Source organism: Protomyctophum bolini (genome assembly GCF_963924005.1).
Source record: "Protomyctophum bolini genome assembly, chromosome: 3".
Taxonomy (NCBI): domain Eukaryota; kingdom Metazoa; phylum Chordata; class Actinopteri; order Myctophiformes; family Myctophidae; genus Protomyctophum; species Protomyctophum bolini.
The window spans coordinates 11503410-11523409 of NC_137864.1; the positions used below are offsets into that span (position 1 = coordinate 11503410).

The 20000-nt window shown below is 41.6% G+C and overlaps 1 protein-coding gene across 5 annotated transcripts in view; it reads left to right on the top strand.

Annotated features, from left to right (window-relative positions):
* The window catches only part of tenm3 (teneurin transmembrane protein 3), a 363756-nt gene that overhangs the window by 165408 nt on the left and 178348 nt on the right, over positions 1–20000 (top strand). For all 5 annotated transcript variants that reach the window (XM_080757108.1, XM_080757110.1, XM_080757109.1 and 2 more), the window contains exons 4-5: positions 8742–8915; positions 13199–13263. In XM_080757108.1, coding sequence (XP_080613234.1) covers positions 8742–8915; positions 13199–13263 — 239 coding nt within the window. The remainder of the gene's footprint in view (positions 1–8741; positions 8916–13198; positions 13264–20000) is intronic.

Sequence of the window (20000 nt, forward strand, 5' to 3'; positions counted from 1 at the left end):
CAGGGACACATGTATTATGTATTACTGACTGTCATGAAACTACAGTATATTGATGCTTTGGTTGCTTGATGAGACAGTTTTCACCAGACTCTGTGGTGTTGTATTGCATGACAGCGGACTAATTCACAGGAAAACATTGAAGAATATTTAGGATCTCATAATTATACTGAGTTGCAAGGCCGTTGTGTCAATTGTGTAAATTTACATACAGTAGACCTTTGGCGAGCAGCTGCCTAGGGGTGTCGGCCTCTCAGGAGTAGCTAGGAGTCTAATTCCGTTGTATGTAAATTGGGGGTCTGTGTTGACCTGAGTTGATCAATGGACTTTTGCTACTAATAGATATGCACCGTGTCGACCCGCTTGACCAAATGTGGAGTGTTTAAAAGGTGGCCTACAAGGCTATCATAGTCAGTCAGTCGAGGCGCAAGCCTTGTGGGAGAGCCATGCACTCTGCATGGCTGGCGTGAGAGATTGCTGTTGCTGTGTATGCTGTGTACTCCGTTTGAATAAACATCTTGGAATTTCAGTTCGTCTGCTGCGTGCACATTTCTCCTCTGTATGGTATATTATATACATCAACATCCTCACTGTCATTTTATGTTTGACGTATGCAGCACTGACTGAATCAATTCAAGTGGCAAGTTAAACATCTCCCCTTGAAGTTGCAGTCAAACTGTACTGTCAGGCCAACTCATGCTCAATTCATCCTCTGTCATATTATGGCATTGTGGCGAGCCGTTGAATAGAAGATCTACAAGCTGTCACACACATCGGCTATTGTTAATCGTCTATTCTGTGAAGATAGTATAAAGGGGAAGCTTGTAGAAGGAACAGCCAGTTAGGGATTAAAGGTAGGGTAAGTAATATTTGGTTAGCATATTGACTGGCAAGCACGACATATCACGTCGCATCAATTCCAGCGCTTTACTGCCAAGCACGGCGGATTTGTACACTCTCAGAGTTGCACACCCATACGCGGCCATTTGGAACCCAACCAAGGACACTTGGAGACCCACTGGTGAGCAGTGGGTGTTTCCAGTGAGCCAACATGCACAATAGCAGCAGCCTGACTCTGTTTGACCAGAATGGAACAGAGCCTATTTTGTATTATCGGTAACACATGTGAAGTAAGTAGGAAAGTAGGCCTAGGAAGAGTTATTCTCTGTGCATATACCCCGTTGGAATGTGGATGCTTTATATAGGTAAGGTTTACATATATATCTGAATGTTATGTTGTATGGAATGGACGTTATTTGTCCCACTGTCCCACTCGGCAGTTATTGATTGGATTTAACATCATTATTCATTTGGGATGCACAATGCCTTTGATGTGAGGAGGTGCACATTGCACTGATTAGTGACAGACTGACTGAGCCTGACGGAAGCCCAACAAATAATGTGACAAATTCTGACCTGGCCCGGCCCGACAAGATACCCTCAAAGTATCCCCACGCACGCACGCACACACACAAGCACGCACACTCTCAAAAGGAAAGATAACTGCTGTTGCGATAGGAGTCAACAGAAGTCAGCCTGATTTAATTAATATGACAACGATAGCAAACGGTATTCCGCCATTTTGTTTTCATCAACCTTGTGATCTTTTTGATCAAAGTGCGTAGTTATATAAAGGAGAGAAAAGAGAAGCGAGAGATTTGAACTCCCCAAGGTATACCGATGCAACCAATTAAAACACTCCCTTGTCAGATTTCATTAGCATTAATTAGGTATTATAAAAAAAAAATGTTTAATTAGCTGATCGGTATCTCAGGCCACCTATTGTCTTTCTGTGCGAGGGAGATAGTTATTTTGATAACGCACTTTGATATGAGATGACTTTCAATTTGGTGTGTCTTAAACTCTGAATGTCACTGGTGTTGAGAATCTAGGAAGTTCCACTTTCAGCGTCTGTTGACATTCAGCAAACTTTTAACACATTGGACATTCAAATAGTGTGTGGAAATATATTTATGTTATAATTTGGTGCTCTCATAATTAGTAAAGTGTACATTCTGCTTGGACGGTTAGCCCGCGTTATTCAATCCAGCTCAATCTGATCCGTAATTCAGCGAGAAACGGCTATATAGATTAACGGCCCGGCATTGTGTGCGTCTTTAGCTTAACACAGTGAGCTAAGCTTTGCCCAGAGACCGAGAGCCCCACTTTGCGGTAAATATAAGAGAGGCAATTATGAATTAATACAAAGCTCAAAAACACGTTAAAGACATTTTTTTCATGAAAAAGATGATAATTAAAACCTTGGCGTTCAATGAGTTACAGTTAAACTTAAAAAAGAAATAGAACATCTCTGAATACGTTTAACAAATCACAGATGTTTCAATTTCTTTTGTACGTAAGTCATTTTTTTAGGTTGTACATTTTGGAAAGCTGCTTTTCAAAAGAGAATGCATTTGCAATGAAACACTAGAAGGTTTGGATCGTATAGTATATTAAGTACAACACTTTTGTAATTGATACCAGAATGTTTCAGTGAGTGTGATTTTCAGCATAATACAAGAAACCTGGTAATGAGAAAGCATTGATATTCAACATCAATCATGTACATTGTTTGGCTTGTATAGTGTGAAGTCCATCCTCCATTCCATCTCTCTCTCTCTCTCTCTCTCTCTCTCTCTATGAATAAATTCAACACATGAATACAAATCGGAGATAAAAATCTGTCTGCTTTTTTCCCCCTTTCTTCCATGCGGGCACCTGGCAATTTAATATAATAAATGACTTATGAAAGAAATCACACTGGAGTGGCAGGCATTAAACAAATCCCACCACGGGGAGGGGATGTGGGAGAGAGAGGGCCCCATTCATACTTCGCTGGTGTCTTGGACCGACAATATAGCAGATCTACAAGCTTCAACATGTTGCAGATGCAACTTGTTGTGAGCTTGTAGATCTGCTAGTGTGGACCGTTCTCGGCTATTCACTGCAATTCTCAAGCATGAATTAGGGCGAGAGAGAGAGAGAGAGAGCTCTGTTATGCAATTCAACAGTTGAGCAGGAGATGTTTTTTTTAAGGTTTTCTGAGTCTACATGTGGATATTTATTTGAAGTGAAAGACACCAGACAAAACAATTTCCTTCCAATACCTTGGATATAACGACAGACAGTGAATAAAACATTGAGTTGGATAGAGAGAGAGAGAGAGAGAGAGAGAGAGAGAGAGAGAGAGAGATTGAGATTCACATTCACATTCACATTCAGAGAGAGAGATTCACATTCACAGGCATGTCATTTTGTCTGAAAGTTCCTCCTGCGCATTTGATCCATCCGGACACACAGAGGATGTAACTGTACTCGGAGCGCTTTTCATGCAGTGCCGGTTCTAGGGCTATGCAGGACATGCCTTGCTCAAGGGCCGAGACACGATGTGCGTCCTTAGGCGTGAGAGGATTGCGGACACGTGAACGAGAACTTGCACACTCAACAAGGGTGAGGGGGTGAGAGACAGGCGGACAGAGGGAGAGAGGGAGAGAGAGACACACACACACTTGTGCAACAGTGTCTCACACCGACTATAGCAGATCAGGGGCTGCAGTGGCTCAGGGGCAGAGTACTGTAGCTGTTTGGGAACTGGAAAGTTTCCAGTTCGATCGCGGGCTGATGAACATGTGCATGGTTTCCTCCGCCATCGGTGTATGTGTGTGTTTGTAATGCACAATCATGGTACAGTAAAGCGCCTTGGATGCGCGGTATGCACCATTTACCATTTTCAAGCTCACAACACATCGACATGTTGTGAGCTTGTAAATCTGGTATTTGCTGCTATTCTTGAATATAAGGCTAGAGAGAGAGAGAGAGAGAGAGAGAGAGAGAGAGGCCCCTCTCGGGTTTGAACCCGGGACCTCCTTACTAACGTGAGGCGGAGCCAACATGCCTCTGATCCACTGCGAGTGGCTGGTTTTAAAACACAGAATAATGACTTAACACTGAAGTCACGGCCCTGGGGCACTGGCTTACTCTCTCTCTCTCTCTCTCTCTCTCTCTCTCTCTCTCTCTCCCCACTCTGATAGGATTAGCAAAGTGAGCTGTGTGTGTGTGTGTGTGTGTGTGTGTGTGTGTGTGTGTGTGTGTGTGTGTGTGTACACACCTAGACCTCTTTGTCCTTGCGTGATTCCTGTTTCGGCATCTGCGCCACATTAGCCGGTTTTCTCTTCCATTCCAATAAGACCAATGATTGTGCGTGCGTGCGTGCGTGCGTGCGTGCGTGCGTGCGAACGTGCGTACGTGCATGACATGCAAGACAATGTAAATCAAATATGCTTTGGAGGAATGTCTGACGCTAGCAAAACTTAACTCAACCTGTTTGTCTAAACACATAGAATACTTTTCGTGTGTGTGTGTGTGTGTGTGTGTGTGTGTGTGTGTGTGTGTGTGTGTGTGTGTGTGTGTGTGTGTGTGTGTGTGTGTGTGTGTGTGTGTGTGTGTGTGTGTGTGTGCATGATTGATGAAGAATTATTTCACATAAGCATTCTGTCCCTATTACAATGTGCCCCACACCGTGTAATTATGTCTTATAAAGACACATCATTGTAAAGATACATACTGTGCGGTTTGCATTCACTATGCAATTATTTTCACATAAAAATAATGTGAAACTGACAGCTTAAATTATTAGTTCTGAAATATAATTCATGGAGCAGATCTACTGTGTAGCCGGAAATACATTTCATTTGTCTTCTAAATGACAAATTAAAACATTTCATTACAGTATGATTATAGTTTGTATTCTATTAGTAATGCAGTTTTAATACCGTATATGTTTTTTCTGTTGTCTGTATCTCGCCTTAATAATAACAAATAAATCATAATGAAATAATGAACAGTACTGAACAGATTAGAGCCACCATTCAATCCAAGCCACATTTGTAGAAAAGTGCTTTTTCTTCACATAATTGCATTTTGTTTGTCTAAATGGAAGATCAAAAAGTTTAATTGGTCTTTATTAGTTTGTATTCTATTGGTATTCATCGTTATCGGTGGTGTCCCAGTTGTGTTTTTGGTGCATGCATGTGTTGAATAATACAGTGCATTATGTTATTGTAATTGTTTGTTGAATTAAAAATAATAATGAATAAATCATAATTAAACAATACTTAACTACTGAACAGACTGCAGCCAACATTGACCCCATGCCAAATGAATTACTTCAGTCTAAATTAGTAGCTTTATAGTAGCCTATTAAAAAATGTAGTTTTTTTATGTCCAATGTATTTTGTTTAGTCATAACTAATTAAAGGCATTTCAAAAACATTTGCAATTAAATCAAAATGTTACTTTTCAGGATTCCAATTGAAAAATAGCAAAACATAATTCAGGATTTCAATTCAAATAATAGTACAAATAGCTGATCTACAAGCTCAAAGCGCATCGCAGTGCGGCCCTCTGGAGTGAGTGTTGAAATATGGTGGCCCTTTCCATCGTCAAAGTTTCCCACCCCTGCTATAGACTAACAAGCAATGTTTTGACCTAATGAACCTAAGCTTATACAGTAACCTACTGTAACTAACTACCTTAACCCATTACAACCATAAAAGCATACTGTACGTTTTTCAGAAAACCAGAACAGTGGATTAGAACAGTAAATATATTTTTGATTATTTTTGACACACATCTTCTCTTCTGGGGTGTCCCTGGCACAAAAAAAAATTCAGATGGCAAATGTGGCCATTTTGGGGCGGATCCTTGGCACGGAAAAGTTTGAGAACTATTATTTCTAAGGCATTTGTTGAATCTCATGAAAATAAACCACATAATCCCCATCTACTTCATCCTACGAGGAAGAGCAAAAGTAGCCGATCTTTCTACAATTTCAAAACATAGTCACATGATCTCACATCTTGACTCCCCAAAGTTTGAACCTGAGGCCGAGTGTACGTGTGTTCTGTGTTCTACTGTTCCCAGCCGTCCCGACACTGTTGTCGGAGACATTGTTGACATCCACTCAGCCTCTGATTGTTTGTGTGCTCCGGTGGGAAGTGCTCTGTGTGCACAGTGTGTGTGCGTGCGTGCGCGCTCTGGTGTAACTGGTCCTGGAGATGTGTGTGTTTTATTATGTGTGTGTCTTATTATAAACAACTTTTGGCTTGGTTTCATATCAATATTGGTAGCTGTGTTTCTTTTGGGCTTGTTTCTGAAGTGTAGTTGCTTTTTTGGGGGGCTTGCAAGTGCTTTGGTAGTATGTAAATGTATGTTTTCTTCATGCCAATAAAGCTCTATTGAATTGAATTGAATTGGGAGGGGGTTGTGGGGGGTGGGGGGGATTCTTGCCCAATAGGTGTGACTGGTAGGAAGCAGCCACAGCAGGGGTCCTTGCATATTTAATTTGGTACAACGTATCCTACTGTACATACCCGTAGATTTGCTGATTCCAGGCAGGTAAACAACCGTACTCACCCGTACATTTACTGGATTTACATGGCCTCTACATTTAGTATATCTGCCCGTAATCCTTGTTTTTTGCGCAGTGTTGTTTCCTAATGTTGTTTAAATCATTGGTTTTCAAAACATTTTCACGCCAAGGACCCCCCAAAGGGATCTTTCATTCATAACTGCTCATGGCCAAAAAGGATACTCGTTTTACATTTTAAAATAAATTAATACAGCCATAATTAATACAGTATGTATTTGTCTGCATAGTAGCGTACCCCCACTCACAAAGCAGGTACGTATGTTTGCACGAAACTAATCTTCATCCAATTTATTGTCTGTGGTGTCACTATATCCATCTATAGCAACAGAATAGACTGCGGGCTCTACGTATGTAATGTCTTACCCGCAAGCATTAACTAGTGTCTGTGATGACGCATTTAGGAGCTTCCACTATGCGTAAATGGCATCTTGCGGCCACTATACCCACTATACATTACCTTTATTTGCGAGTGGAGGTGTGTCTGTAGGCGTGCTGATGTGCTTTCCCTATAATTGCTATCTTATGCCCACAGGTTTGCGAATTCCGTTTGATAAAAGAACGTGCTCTACAACAGTAGCTATTGTTCAGAAATGCTTTAGAACTCCCCACACATAATGAGCATTCCCCTCGAAGGCTATAACATTCCTGTTTATATAATATAATACACCTCTCTCTCTCTCTTTCTCTCTCTCCCTCCATCTCTCGCCTGCCCGGAGGCAGGTATAAATTGAAGGGCCTTCGTTATAATGCTGTCTAATTGTTAATCACACCAGCTCGTTAGAGAACATTGTAATTGTAATTACAAATGCTCATTAGCGGAGGTTCTGTCGCTAATTGGACATCGTGACCTTGGTAATGGCTCCAGGCGATAGCCTATCAGAGAGTTATTGTACACCATGTGTGGATGCTGGGAAGAAAAAAAAAATAACACACAATCAAGTATTAATTCAACAATTACTGCCTGGCATTGGCGGCACTTAGAAACCATGAGTCTTATAATAATCATATTTATAGCGGCTGCAGTCTCTGAGAAAGTGTTGTGTTTTTAATCCCAGTGCTGAGAACAATCATGGTATCGTATAAACACTGCAGGTCATGCAATGTTTTCTGTAGCGCTTTTCAGTGCGCATTATTCACCCTGTTGCAGGCAGGCAGTGGCACGCACGCACGCACGCACGCACGACCAAATGGACCCTTATGGGTCTGTAACTCTGAGAGTGTACAAACACTCTCAGAGTTAACTCTCAGAGTTAAACTAACAGTGATTTTACAATATAAATTGGGGATCCCAGAGATAGAAATGCCTTTAAATGGGTGTCCGTAGACTACTGCATGTCAAACTGGGGGTCTTTGAAATTAAACGGGTTTAGAATCTCTGCTAGAGACGTACAAATCTTCTCTTATGGCATATATTTTCAAATGGGGGTCCGTGGGCTAATTAGTGTCCTTGACATGAAAAAGTTTGGAAACCACTGCTTTACACCACTGCATATACAATAATAACGATAATAATGTGAGCCTCGACACTGATCATGCATGTGAGTATAATGTGTTGAACCGTAAAATTCACAGTGATCGTTTGATTGGCTGTCAGACAGTGTTTCATCAAATTACTATGAAATGTGAACTATAGTTGGCCAGGGTCATTGTCATTATAGCTGTGGAGTGGACTCTGAGTCGGAATGATTATGAACCCTTAACAATTCACAAGTGACCGCTCTACCTGCTGAACCACTGAGTGGAAAGAGAAAGGTGCGTGCGTGCGTGCGTGCGTGTGTGTACAGTAAGTGTGTGGACATCCCATACGATTCTGCCATGAATCTTTTATTGCCCCGGGTATGTTTGCACATAACGAGGTATGTGTATTGTGTGCACAGACACTTTTTGAGCTTGTTGATCTGCTATGTTCTATTCTCCACAATACGGATGGTCCTGCCCTATACATGCATAATACTTTCTCTCAAAAACATAGCTAGATGATGTGCAGATTGTGTGTGAATGTGTATGATTCAACCCTGGATCAAAGTGTTTAACTGTGATATCAAACGGGTTTTGATTTGGCAAAGATGAAGAGCGGATTAGTTTATCAGTGTGTGTGTGTGTGTGTGTGTGTGTGTGTGTGTGTGTGTGTCAGGTTTCCTGCGGGATACCTGCCCAGGAGAGTGCAGTGAAATGAAAACTCTCACCATTTTACTCTCACGTTGATAATTGCTTTAATTTAGCAAAGGGCACGTTATTTGTCTCTCGTCTTAAATTATCTCCCTCTCGCTCTCTCTCTCTCTCTCTCTCTCTCTCTCTCTCTCTCTCTCTCCAGGCACTTCCTCTTTAAGACAGGCACGGGCACCACTCCCCTCTTCTCCACGGCAACCCCCGGCTACACCATGGCGACGGGCTCCGTGTACTCCCCGCCCACCCGGCCGCTGCCGAGGAACACCCTATCACGTTCGGCCTTCAAGTTCAAGAAGTCCTCCAAGTACTGCTCCTGGAGGTACTGTCTGTCTGTCTGTCTGTCTGTCTGTCTCTGTCTGTCTCTGTCTGTCTCTGTCTGTCTCTGTCTGTCTCCGTCTGTCTCCGTCTGTCTCAGTCAGTCAGTCAGTCAGTCACTCTCTCCCTCTGCCATGCTCGTTCTCCTTTCTTTCAACCAGTCAGTGGTTTGTGTCCAGGTATCTGACAGTGCTGGTATTTCATTCAACAATGCTTGTTCACATTTTTAGCTACAATAACAACCTATACCTGCCTGTGGTGATAGCGCACATAAAACGGTTCTCGTAATCGTTTACAAAATAGAGAAATGGAGGGAATTCATCAGCGTTCAATATAGTTTCTCCTTGACTCCACCAGATAATAAGGCTTTGTGTCGACAAGCGAACTGACATTTCAGTTAGAAATTACATCAGGAATGTCATTCACTGCCTAAATATGCAGGGATGCAAATTTTCTGCTACAGTTATTTTGAGATGTGTTTTTGAGAGGGCACAGATGTTCATTTTCCGGCTTCAAACGGCATTACAGGGATCTTGTTTGTCTGTTGATGATATATTTACAGCTGTGTATTTCTTAGGTTTGGAGTTCCTTGTTCACTGTTATATGACACTCTTTCACAACGTGTCTGGTCTGATTGAAATATTTATTAACAGTTTGCAGAATTACAGTACATTTCAAGCACAAACTCAATACAAAGACTGTTAACTGTGAGTGGACGACCCAATTAAGCATTACACGTGTTTACAAGAGGGTCCACCTTGTTCAATTCATCAAAACATAGTCAAAGGACAGAACAGGGTATTCACTCCTTCAAAGATCTTTATATTGATGGGTTATTTCCGACCTTTGAACAAATACGACGCAAATTCAATTTACCCCAATCACATTTCTTTAGATTTCTACAGATACGACATTTTTTAACACAACACACTGATTCATTTCCAAACATACCTCCCAACTCATCAATGGAATCTATATTTCTACCTGACCCATTGCTCAAAGGAGGTGTTTCTATTATTTATAACTCTCTCTCATGTTTAGATAATAATGCCTCCTTGGAGTATTTAAAAACTGCTTGGGAAAACGACTTAGGAATATCTATCACTGACGAGCAATGGTCTACATCTCAAAAGTTTGTGCACTCTTCTTCAGTATGTGCCAGGCACGGTCTTATACAGTTTAAAATATTACACAGATTACATTTGTCAAAGGAAAAACTCAACAGAATGTATCCAAATGTGAATCCAGCCTGCGACAGATGTGGCCAGTCGCCGGCCACTCTAGCTCATATGTTCTGGCATTGCACAAAACTAAGATCATATTGGCAAAATATATTTAAATCACTGTCAGACATTGTTGAAAAACCTTTTGACCCGGATCCACTAACAGCAATTATGGGAGTCACAGGGCCCGGGGTCAAACTGTCTACTTTCCAATATAACATGGTAAAATATGTGACTCTACTGGCTCGCAGACTGATACTGTTGAATTGGAAACAAGCACAGGTTCCAACTCACACTTCACTTATGAAGGATGTTATGCATTACTTACAATTGGAAAAGATTAAATTTGAATTGAGAGGGAGTGAAGATAGGTTCTACCAGACATGGCAACCCTTCATTGAATATTTTAATAGGTGCACGCTAACCCCTCCTACACAATAGATAGCACAATAGAAAATTGGAAAGAAAGAAAAGGAACTGAAAGAAAAGGAACTGAGTGTTTTTTTTTCTTTATTTTATTTTTTATTATTTAAAAAAGAATGTCTAATTTACTTAATTCACAACATGTTGGTAGTTTGAGAGCAAGAGTGTCTGTCCTGTTGTCTGTTTTGTTTGTCTGTTCACACTTGTCATTGTTTAACTGTTTTTTTTGTTTTACACTTATGTCTTTTTTTATTATACTGTATGTGGAACATTTACATTGCCTGTTATTTTTTTCATTTTTATTTAACTGAATTACTTATTATCATTGTCTAAATCTGAAATTGTCTTTCGAAAATGCCTAATAAAAACAGTATTAAAAAAAAAAAAGGACAGAACAGGAATTCATCATAAAGGAGGTAAAAAGCGAAAAGAAACATATACAGTGAGCGGAAAAAGGGGTGGGCAGTGGGGGGGATTCAGATTTTACCGGGTTTCGAATTGCAGCCGTCCGTAGGTGCCCTTTGAGAGCGGTTTTGAAGGAGTCAAGGGATTTGCATGTCTTAATGACTGTCGGTAGGGCGTTCCACATTTTGGTGGCTTAGGAGCGAAAATAATTTAGTCCCTTGTTTGTGCCGAATCTGGGTTGTACATGGTTCGTTGCGCTCCCTATGGAAATGATTGTTGTTAACTAAGGGTACAAACAGAACCACAAATGGCGGGGGTTCTCAAACCACTGCTGTAAGACCCCCAAACCCATATACTGTAGCCTTGTAACATTTATGTTAAAACATTAATGTTCAGGGATGTATATATATTTAAAAAATCTAATAATTTAAAGTTAAATTTTGGATTTACACGTAGGGCTATAATGTAGTCTATGTGACTGCAAAGACGAAACCGAAGCGTGGGGAAGGAAACATTTTCAGGACATCCAATTTACTCCAGGATGGTTTTTCAGTGCTTCTTTCCTATCACTGTCGTGACAGGAATAATAAGTATACTTTACTTCAGTATAAAAAATAAAAAAAAACTATCCCCTCAAGCGTGGAGTGAGTCAAAGGGTTTATTTATTATTATTTATTTACAAAACTCGAGAGCTCTCGGAAATACTGCCTCATGCAAACGCAGCCTCCTTAGTATTCTTTATACACAACAACAGAACACAAATAGATGGAGGATTGTTTGGTAGATTCATGCAGTACATGGCCATGATAGATTTAGTATTTACACATACTCATATTGTCCCGAATATAAGACGACTGTGATTATAAGACGTCACAACCCCCATTTTTCATGACTCATTCGTGGAAAAATAACATTGAAGGTCAAATAGTCTATAGTCCCCGATTATAATACGACCCAGTTTTTTTTTGGATATTTCCATTGGAAAAAAGTCTTCTATTCAGGCCAATAGGGTAGTTACTCTGATAGACCAGTGGTTCTCAACCTGTGTGTATGGACCCTCAGGGGGTCCCCACATGATTTAGGGGGGTCTCCAGATGACAGTCAAGTGACTTTTAAGACCGTTTTAATACCTCAAAGAAAAAAAGCAGAACAAAGGAACAAGGACCATAACTGCATCAAACTGTAATCAATCAAAAAATCTACAACTGTTATTTTCATAAGATTTTTCTGCAGAATCGAGTCACACCAAATTGAATGCCTCAACTCCTACAACTCCAAGTGCTTGTGGTGAGAACATGGTTACAATAGACCTGCATAGTGAGCAGATGAACTCAAAGTCTCATAGGAGACATAACTATAGAATCACAGACAGCACAGTGCAGTATTATCATTATCTGACATGACACCACAGACTGTATGGCGGAAGCATACGGACATCCTGTGAGTCAACAGTCTGGCGTGAGAGACGACATCAGTGGTTTTCTAAGTTTTTAATGTCAGAGACCTCAAATTGACTATCATCACATCAGGCCATGGACCCACCACCACGGGGACCCCGACATTAGCAGATGTTTCCCATTAAATGACATTTAAATCATCTTAAATGTCATAATTTGCCCGTGAGAAACGGATCCGTAGGGGTGATATCGAAATACCTTCTTAGCATAGTCACTCTAACATTTCGTTTGCGTTGGAATAATTTCAAGTCTATTTAATTATAGCGAAATTAAACGTGTCCTCATCATGGGGCCCCATCGGAAGCCCCTATAGCAGTGAGGTCTGTGTATCTCCAAGGGGACCTTGTGGGGGCCTCTTCTGGTCTGTGCGTCTGTAACTCTGACAGTGTACAAATGGAACCCCACGGACCCGTACAGGTCCATCTGGTTCCATTTGCACACACTGTCAGAGTTAAATTAACACCAAGAGTAGATTGAGGCGCCAGAAATAATACATTCTATCACATTAACAAGGTAGAGAAACACTGACCCTAAAGGACGCCTGGAGGACCCCAGACCACACCTTGAACAGCCCTCATGTGCTATAGATATTACTGTCTGTCAATTAGATTTCACAACCCAGTGAAAATAGTGAAACGTGTGTGTGTGTGTGTGTGTGTGTGTGTGTGTGTGTGTGTGTGTGTGTGTGTGTGTGTGTGTGTGTGTGTGTGTGTGTGTGTGTGTGTGTGTGTGTGTGTGTGTGTGTGTGTGTGTGTGTGTGTGTGTGTGTGTGTTTACAGGTGTACGGCCCTCAGTGCGGTAGGACTGTCTGTACTGCTGTCCATCCTTCTCTGTTACTGCATAGGTAAGACCACATGCACGCACGCACACACACACACACACGCACATTTAACATATTTATTTGCGTTCACACAGGAAATTCTTGAACACAAACATTAGTAGATGCACAAATTTTGAAAGAAAGTGCTTGAGGTTCCAGATCACGGATACAGGAAGCATCGCCTCTTTTCAATTCCTCCCTCAATACTACTCTCTCTCTCTCTCTCTCTTTCTCTCTGCCTGTTCTAAATTCCTTCTGTGCTTAATTTCTTCCCGTTTTCTTTTGTTTCATTACATCCTCTTTCTTTCTTTCTTTCTTCCTTCCTTTCTTTCTTAATCCACCACTTGTAGCCAAGCTTAAGGTCCCAATGCTCTGAATTGTGATGACAAACAATGCTGTAATTAAGAGTTTGCGTGTGTGCATTTGTATAATTGCCCCTGTCCTTCCGTTGTTGTGTGAAGTTATACGCTTGCAGTGTGAGCCCATCAGATAAACATGGTTACTTCCTCTCTCTCTCTCTCTCTCTCTCTCTCTCTCTCTCTCTCTCTCTCTCTCTCTCTCTCGTGTGAGTCAGACTTGTTTCACATCATATAGACATAGTTACTTCCTCTCTCTCTCTCTCTCTCTCTCTCTCTCTCTCTCTCTCTCTCTGACTCTGTAGTGTGAGTCAGACTCGTTTCACAGGGCTGTTCAAAGAGCAGACAGTGTTACAGATTCATGTCTCACAGGCACTGGTTGCAGCAGTACTCTCATCTTTTACCTTAACCCCATCAACCTAGTGTCCATATCGGGGCAAACATTCAGCCAAAATAGATACAAGCAGATTTAAAAGCTCTGCAGCTTGGATTGTTTTGTTGTTTTTAAGCTGAAAATAGCAGATCTACAAGGTCACTACAGCGTCACAATATGAGTGCTGTGCTGTGGGCTTGTAGATCTGCTTATTCCCTTCATAGGGCTGAAGTGGTCAATTTCATAATGCACTTTGTCCTCTCCCAGGAATCGAGTCAAAAGCTAAATAGTGGAGTGAAAGTTGTAATTATACTACAGACTACAGAGACTCAAAAGATGTACTTAAGAGCAGTACTCGAGTAAATGTACTTGGATGCTGTCCACCACTGGTCACTGCGAGGCTGTGTGAAGAGGAGACAGTGTTATAATTGTTCATGTCAGTCTCCATTTTACTGTCATCGTGGCTGTACTGACCCATGCAGTGCCACCTCCACTCCAACACCGCTTCCAACACACTTCCTCACAGACAGTCAAGGTGCTCCCTGACATGACATGTAGTCGTATATTTTGCCGCCGTTGTCAAGGAGGAAACCTAGTATGTCCATAACCCTGGTCATTTTCACCATAATAGTTCACAATATAGTTATTCTTTGTCTAAAATGTCTACTTAAGCCACAGTACAAATCTGATAATACTAGGTCATATATACAGTATCACTTAAATCAGGCTTAAATCGGCATGTAACTATGAAATATATACAACCATCTTAGATGGTCCGCTGGGAATTAGCCAAATGTGGCTAATACAAAGCTAATACTCTACTACTTACTGTAAACCCACAGACCCACGGAATATGGAGATACAAGGTTTCTGCCCGGCAGCGGATATTTGTTGCCAGACGGAATCTGATGGCCGACTGGGGGACTGAGGGGGGCATGCATTAAACATCCACAGGATCATCATAAATATGTCTACGGAGCAAGGCCGTTGTCGGCTAGCTGTACGCGCATGGCCAGTGGGCCGTAGCGCACAGACTCAGTCCTGACATCACTCCGTCATCCCCTGCTTCGTCGAAGCTTTTTCTCCGTGGAGATTAACGTTGGGTTTCTTAAAATGGTCTCATATAAGCATTGTGGTCCACGATATTTTATGGGGAGGGGGCTCTGTATGGTTTATGATAGTCAGTCACTCATATTTGATACAGTCTCTTTCTATCAAAGCCTAAGGGCCGATTCATACTCCTATATTAGAGCCGAATAAAAGTCGGTCATTTGAGGTTCGGGGGTGGGGTGGGGGGGGGTACCGTCTTAAAGTCGGCTCTTCGGTGCTACTGAACATTTCTGACGAGCCGAAATCATTTCGGCACTACAGCGCCGAAACAGTGGTAAAATAGGAGTATGAATCGGCCCTAAGTTGGCGGCAGTAAAATGGTGAAAAAAGAAGTCAGACGTCAGACTTCGGTGCTCTATTTAGCACGCTTTCACACCATAGCATGTTGGTTATCGCCACTGTCGGATGGAAAACGTGTATGTCCAAAACCATTACTTTTCAGGAAATGTATAGGCTAAAAAAAAGAAAGGGGAAAAAATTATGAAAGAACATGTGTTCCAATGGATCCAATATCATCACTGTTGGGGAAAAACCCATATTCAAACGTTTGTGTTTGTGCATAAATTAACACACTTGATCATACTACAGCGTCACGCAAAGCATCAAAAGTACCACATCTGCACACTGAGAACGTGGTGTGACATGTTTTGAGCTTCGATGCTTTTCAATTTGAATCATGGAAAGTTACAGTTTTGGACATACAGAATGCGGTTTCCACTCAACAAAGATAATATAGTTAACATGAAGCTCTTGTTAATTACATTTCATTGCTTCGATATTTATGAAACGCACAGACACACTTAACGACTTATTAAAAGATGAAGAGAAAAATACGATGTCAAGGCACTCTTGAAGGCGCTTGTGGAAAGAGCTTTATTACTATATCATCATTGAACTTGAAATTAGACATGCATGCCAGCTGTGCGTACATTTTCGGCCAAGAATGAAATCGTTTAGTATATAGAGTCCTCAACTATTTTTGAACAACCTTCTAACAATTCTAGCATTACTAATCAGAATGATAGCCCTCCTATTTTCTTCTGATTGCTGTATTATTTTTCGCTCCATTCGCTTATTTGATCAATATGTCCTTTACAATGCTTTTTATTGGAGTCTTTACAGAGTGAATAATTTCTCTTAATTCTACTCCGATCCATTCGTACAATCTTCGCAGTTAAATTAACTTTTTCTTATCTTTGATTTATTTTGTGTGTATACTAGACAGTATAAACTAAAAATATTCTCCTCTCTAGCTTGTTCAAACGCCAAAACCTAGGCTATATAACTGGAAAACAAGATTTTAAAAAAATGAACCGTTAAGGAATCCTGAAATCCGTGACATTCTCAGAACAAATCCTAATCAAACCAAACCATCCGGCCAGAGGATAAACATTCCTTGGGTTTCACTGACGTGTGTTTGATAACAATCCATTGGGTCCAGATCTTTCCGGAGGTTTCTATCAGTGGTGCAGAAATATAACTATAAGAACATTTACTCCAGTGCTGTACTAAAGTTAAAGTAGGCTTTAGGTATGCTATCCTACTTTTTCTTGAATACAGGACTTTTACTTATATTTCAATATTATGGTATGGCTACTTTTACTTGAAGCATATGTAACTTCCCTCTTCTACCCCGGATTTGAACCCAGTCTGCGCTGACATTTTTTACCACTGAGCTAATATCCCCTGAGCCTGCTTGCTCAGGGGATGAATTGAATCTTGACCATCAGGTCAAAATTCGTGTCAGATCCTGTGATTAGATCCAGCTTTTTGGGAAGTTAACATCGGTTTATATAATTTGTTGGACAGTAATACGTACATTTACTCAAATACTGTGCTTACGTACGATACTGAGGTGCTTTTACTGTACTTTGAGCGTGTTGCTAATAGTTATTGGGTCCAGATTTCTGCGGAGGTGAACGTGGGTTTACGTGGCTTTAGGATGTTTTGACTGGAGGTGCATGAGTGCTCTCCTCCACTTCCTCGTCCGTGCTGAACCCCAGCCAATCAGATTGGGGGGATCTGTGCTGAATGGCGGCCAATCAGATTTGGAAGGATGTGTGTCCTCCTAAAACCTCAATTTGTCATGCTTGCGCTTAGCTAACACAGATGGCTTAGTGATCAAACACTCCTATCGGCACAATGCTGCTGCTGTGTGTGTGTGTGTGTGTGTGTGTGTGTGTGTGTGTGTGTGTGTGTGTGTGTGTGTGTGTGTGTGTGTGTGTGTGTGTGTGTGTGTGCGTGTGCGTGTGTGTGCATGTGTCTGTTGTCTGATTCAGTCTGCTGTCACTGTAAACAAGGGATGAGAGTTATGGCCTTATCGTCCGATAGTGTGCGTGTCTGTGCTTGTGTCCGTGCGTCCGTGTCTGTGCTTCTGTATACGTGTGAGTCTGTGTGAGTGTGTATGTGTGAGTCTGTGTGAGTGTGTATGTGTGAGTGTGTATGTGTGAGCGTACTGTATATACGCTGCTGAAGTAGATCTGCTCGTGGTAGCGTGTTGACATAACATTTCAGTTTCAGTGGACATTGTTGTGACTATAGCGAGAGAGAGAGAGAGATCAGAGATCAGATAAGAACAATAAACCGTGTGTATGAGTTGATATAATCTGTCTGATTTCTGTCACCATAGAAGAGTGAAAACACAACAAGTCTGGCAGAAGTAACACAACTTAATTGGTTATGTGGAGCGCTGTCGATCTGAAAGGCTCGTTGTCGCTTTTCGAGATGGTTCGCTGCACGTCACAGTCCATGCGAACCGTCCCATTCCAATAGCATTGTACCACTGTACTGTATATTAGCTGAGTCAAATTAACTTATCATCTCTTTGGAATGTCCACGGCAGAACTTGTCTGACAGCTAGACGTCACGCGTCGTACCCTAATAACCTGCCAGACATTATTCTGTTATGGTGTTCAAACACTCAGAAGGTGGTCTGACTGACGCGCCGTGACTCGTAACACGCTGTACTAATGTGTGTTCGACCCGATACGTATGAACGCCGACGCCGTACCATTCTCCACAACGTCTCCGTCGGGTGGAAACCTCATGATGTCCAAAAGCGTCACTGTCTCAAATTCTACAGTATTAAAAGTAGCAGATCTACAAGCTCAAAATGTGCTTCCTCGTGCCGCGGCGGTTTGAGCTTGCAGATCTGCTGCCTTTGATGCTTTTGCGTGACGCTGCAGTGTGATCAAGTAAGGGGGCGTTAACAAAACAAAAACAAAACACAATAAGTTAAAATATGGAGATGAGAGGTTTCTGCTCGACAACAACGACATGTTTTGTCTGTTCACTGTGATGTGCTGCCTGAGAACCGTCAGAAAGAATGAAAACACATTTGGACAGTTCATTTCCCACAAGCTGTTTACTCTCACATGAAGCCCACAGTTTATTTCTTAGTTTTCTTCAGACAGACAGACAGACAGACAAACAGACAGACAGCAAATTGCTAATCATTTTCCTCTGTGACAAATCTATTTCCATGTCAAGCAGTGTGAAGGGCCATTCACACTCAGCACGATAACTATAAACATAGGCTTAAGGCCCTGCAGGTTATAGGGGCTTGTTTCCATTGTGGACCTGGAAGTGAGCCAAACGACGCAGTAGTTAACGGCTATCATAGTCGTCACAGCTGTGTATCATAGTTGTTACAGCTGTGACTTCTTTTAGAACGTCAAAAGTTTTTAAAACGGAATATTTATAGTTATAGTTATATGGACCCTGACGTCCACTTTCTTCTTTTTGACAAAATATTTATAGTCGTCTCTATAGTTATCGCGTGAACGGCACTTTAGCAGTTTGCTATAGATTCCACTTGAACCACTTAAACCGCTATACGCTTGACCGACGGAGTCCCTCAGGGCTCTGCACTAGTAGTGTATTTTCTGTTTTCTGTTATTGTGGCGAAAGCTCTCGCTGAATAACAAAGGACACTGGGGTTTAATGGTTTGTCAGTTGAGATGCAGTGTGTATGCCACTGTGCAGCAAGAGAGAGAAAGCAAGGAAGCAAGGTATTTATTAATTTTTTCTTTAAAGCAGTGGTTCTCAACCAGTGTTCCTAGGGGTGGGAGGTTCCAGATGGTCCCAAGCTAAATGAGTTGGTAACCAAATGGTCACTTGCATTTTTGAGTGGTGCAACCACTCCAAGGAACAGCAATGTCCGAGTTCACCTATGTACCTATGTGACGTTAACACGCCTGTGTGACTATGAGCACCAGTATGACTATGAGTACCAGTAGGGGCGCTGTTATGCCAGAAACAGAGAGAGAGAGATAGTGCTGCACTGTTGCCTGCTAATGAGAGAAAGAGAGAGAGAGAGAGAGATCGAGGGGGGGGGGGGGGGTAGAGAGGGGAGTTCACACGGGTGTGATTTTTGTTAAACATCTGCATATCGTATTTTACAAGAATTCTTATTTTTTCAATTTTTATCGTTTGCCTGTCATCTGTCCTATGGTCGATACAGCATGGAATTGTGGATAAACTCTTATCCAACGACAACAAAATATTCTACATTTTAGGTCTGAGAGGCTAAATCTCATCAAATTGTGGAACCTGGCTCAAATGCCCAATAAATAATGGGCCTTGATATGAAAAGGGTTGAAATCCACTGCTTTAAAGGGAGGGAAATAAGCGGGAGAAAATGTTTTCTTTTGATATGAGAGAGAGAGAGAGATTTCAAAAGGTCAACCTATTCCCTCTATGAACAGAAGCAATTATTACTGCAGCACAGACAGTCCTTGGACACATGCATGTGTTTTTTGAAACATGTCTTTTGAAGCTGTTTAGGGCTGCCAGGGATTTATGATTGACACAAATTCTCTCTGCACGCACGCACCCACGCACCCACGCACGCACACACACACACACACACACACACACACACACACACACACACACACACAGTCACACACACATGTGTTTTG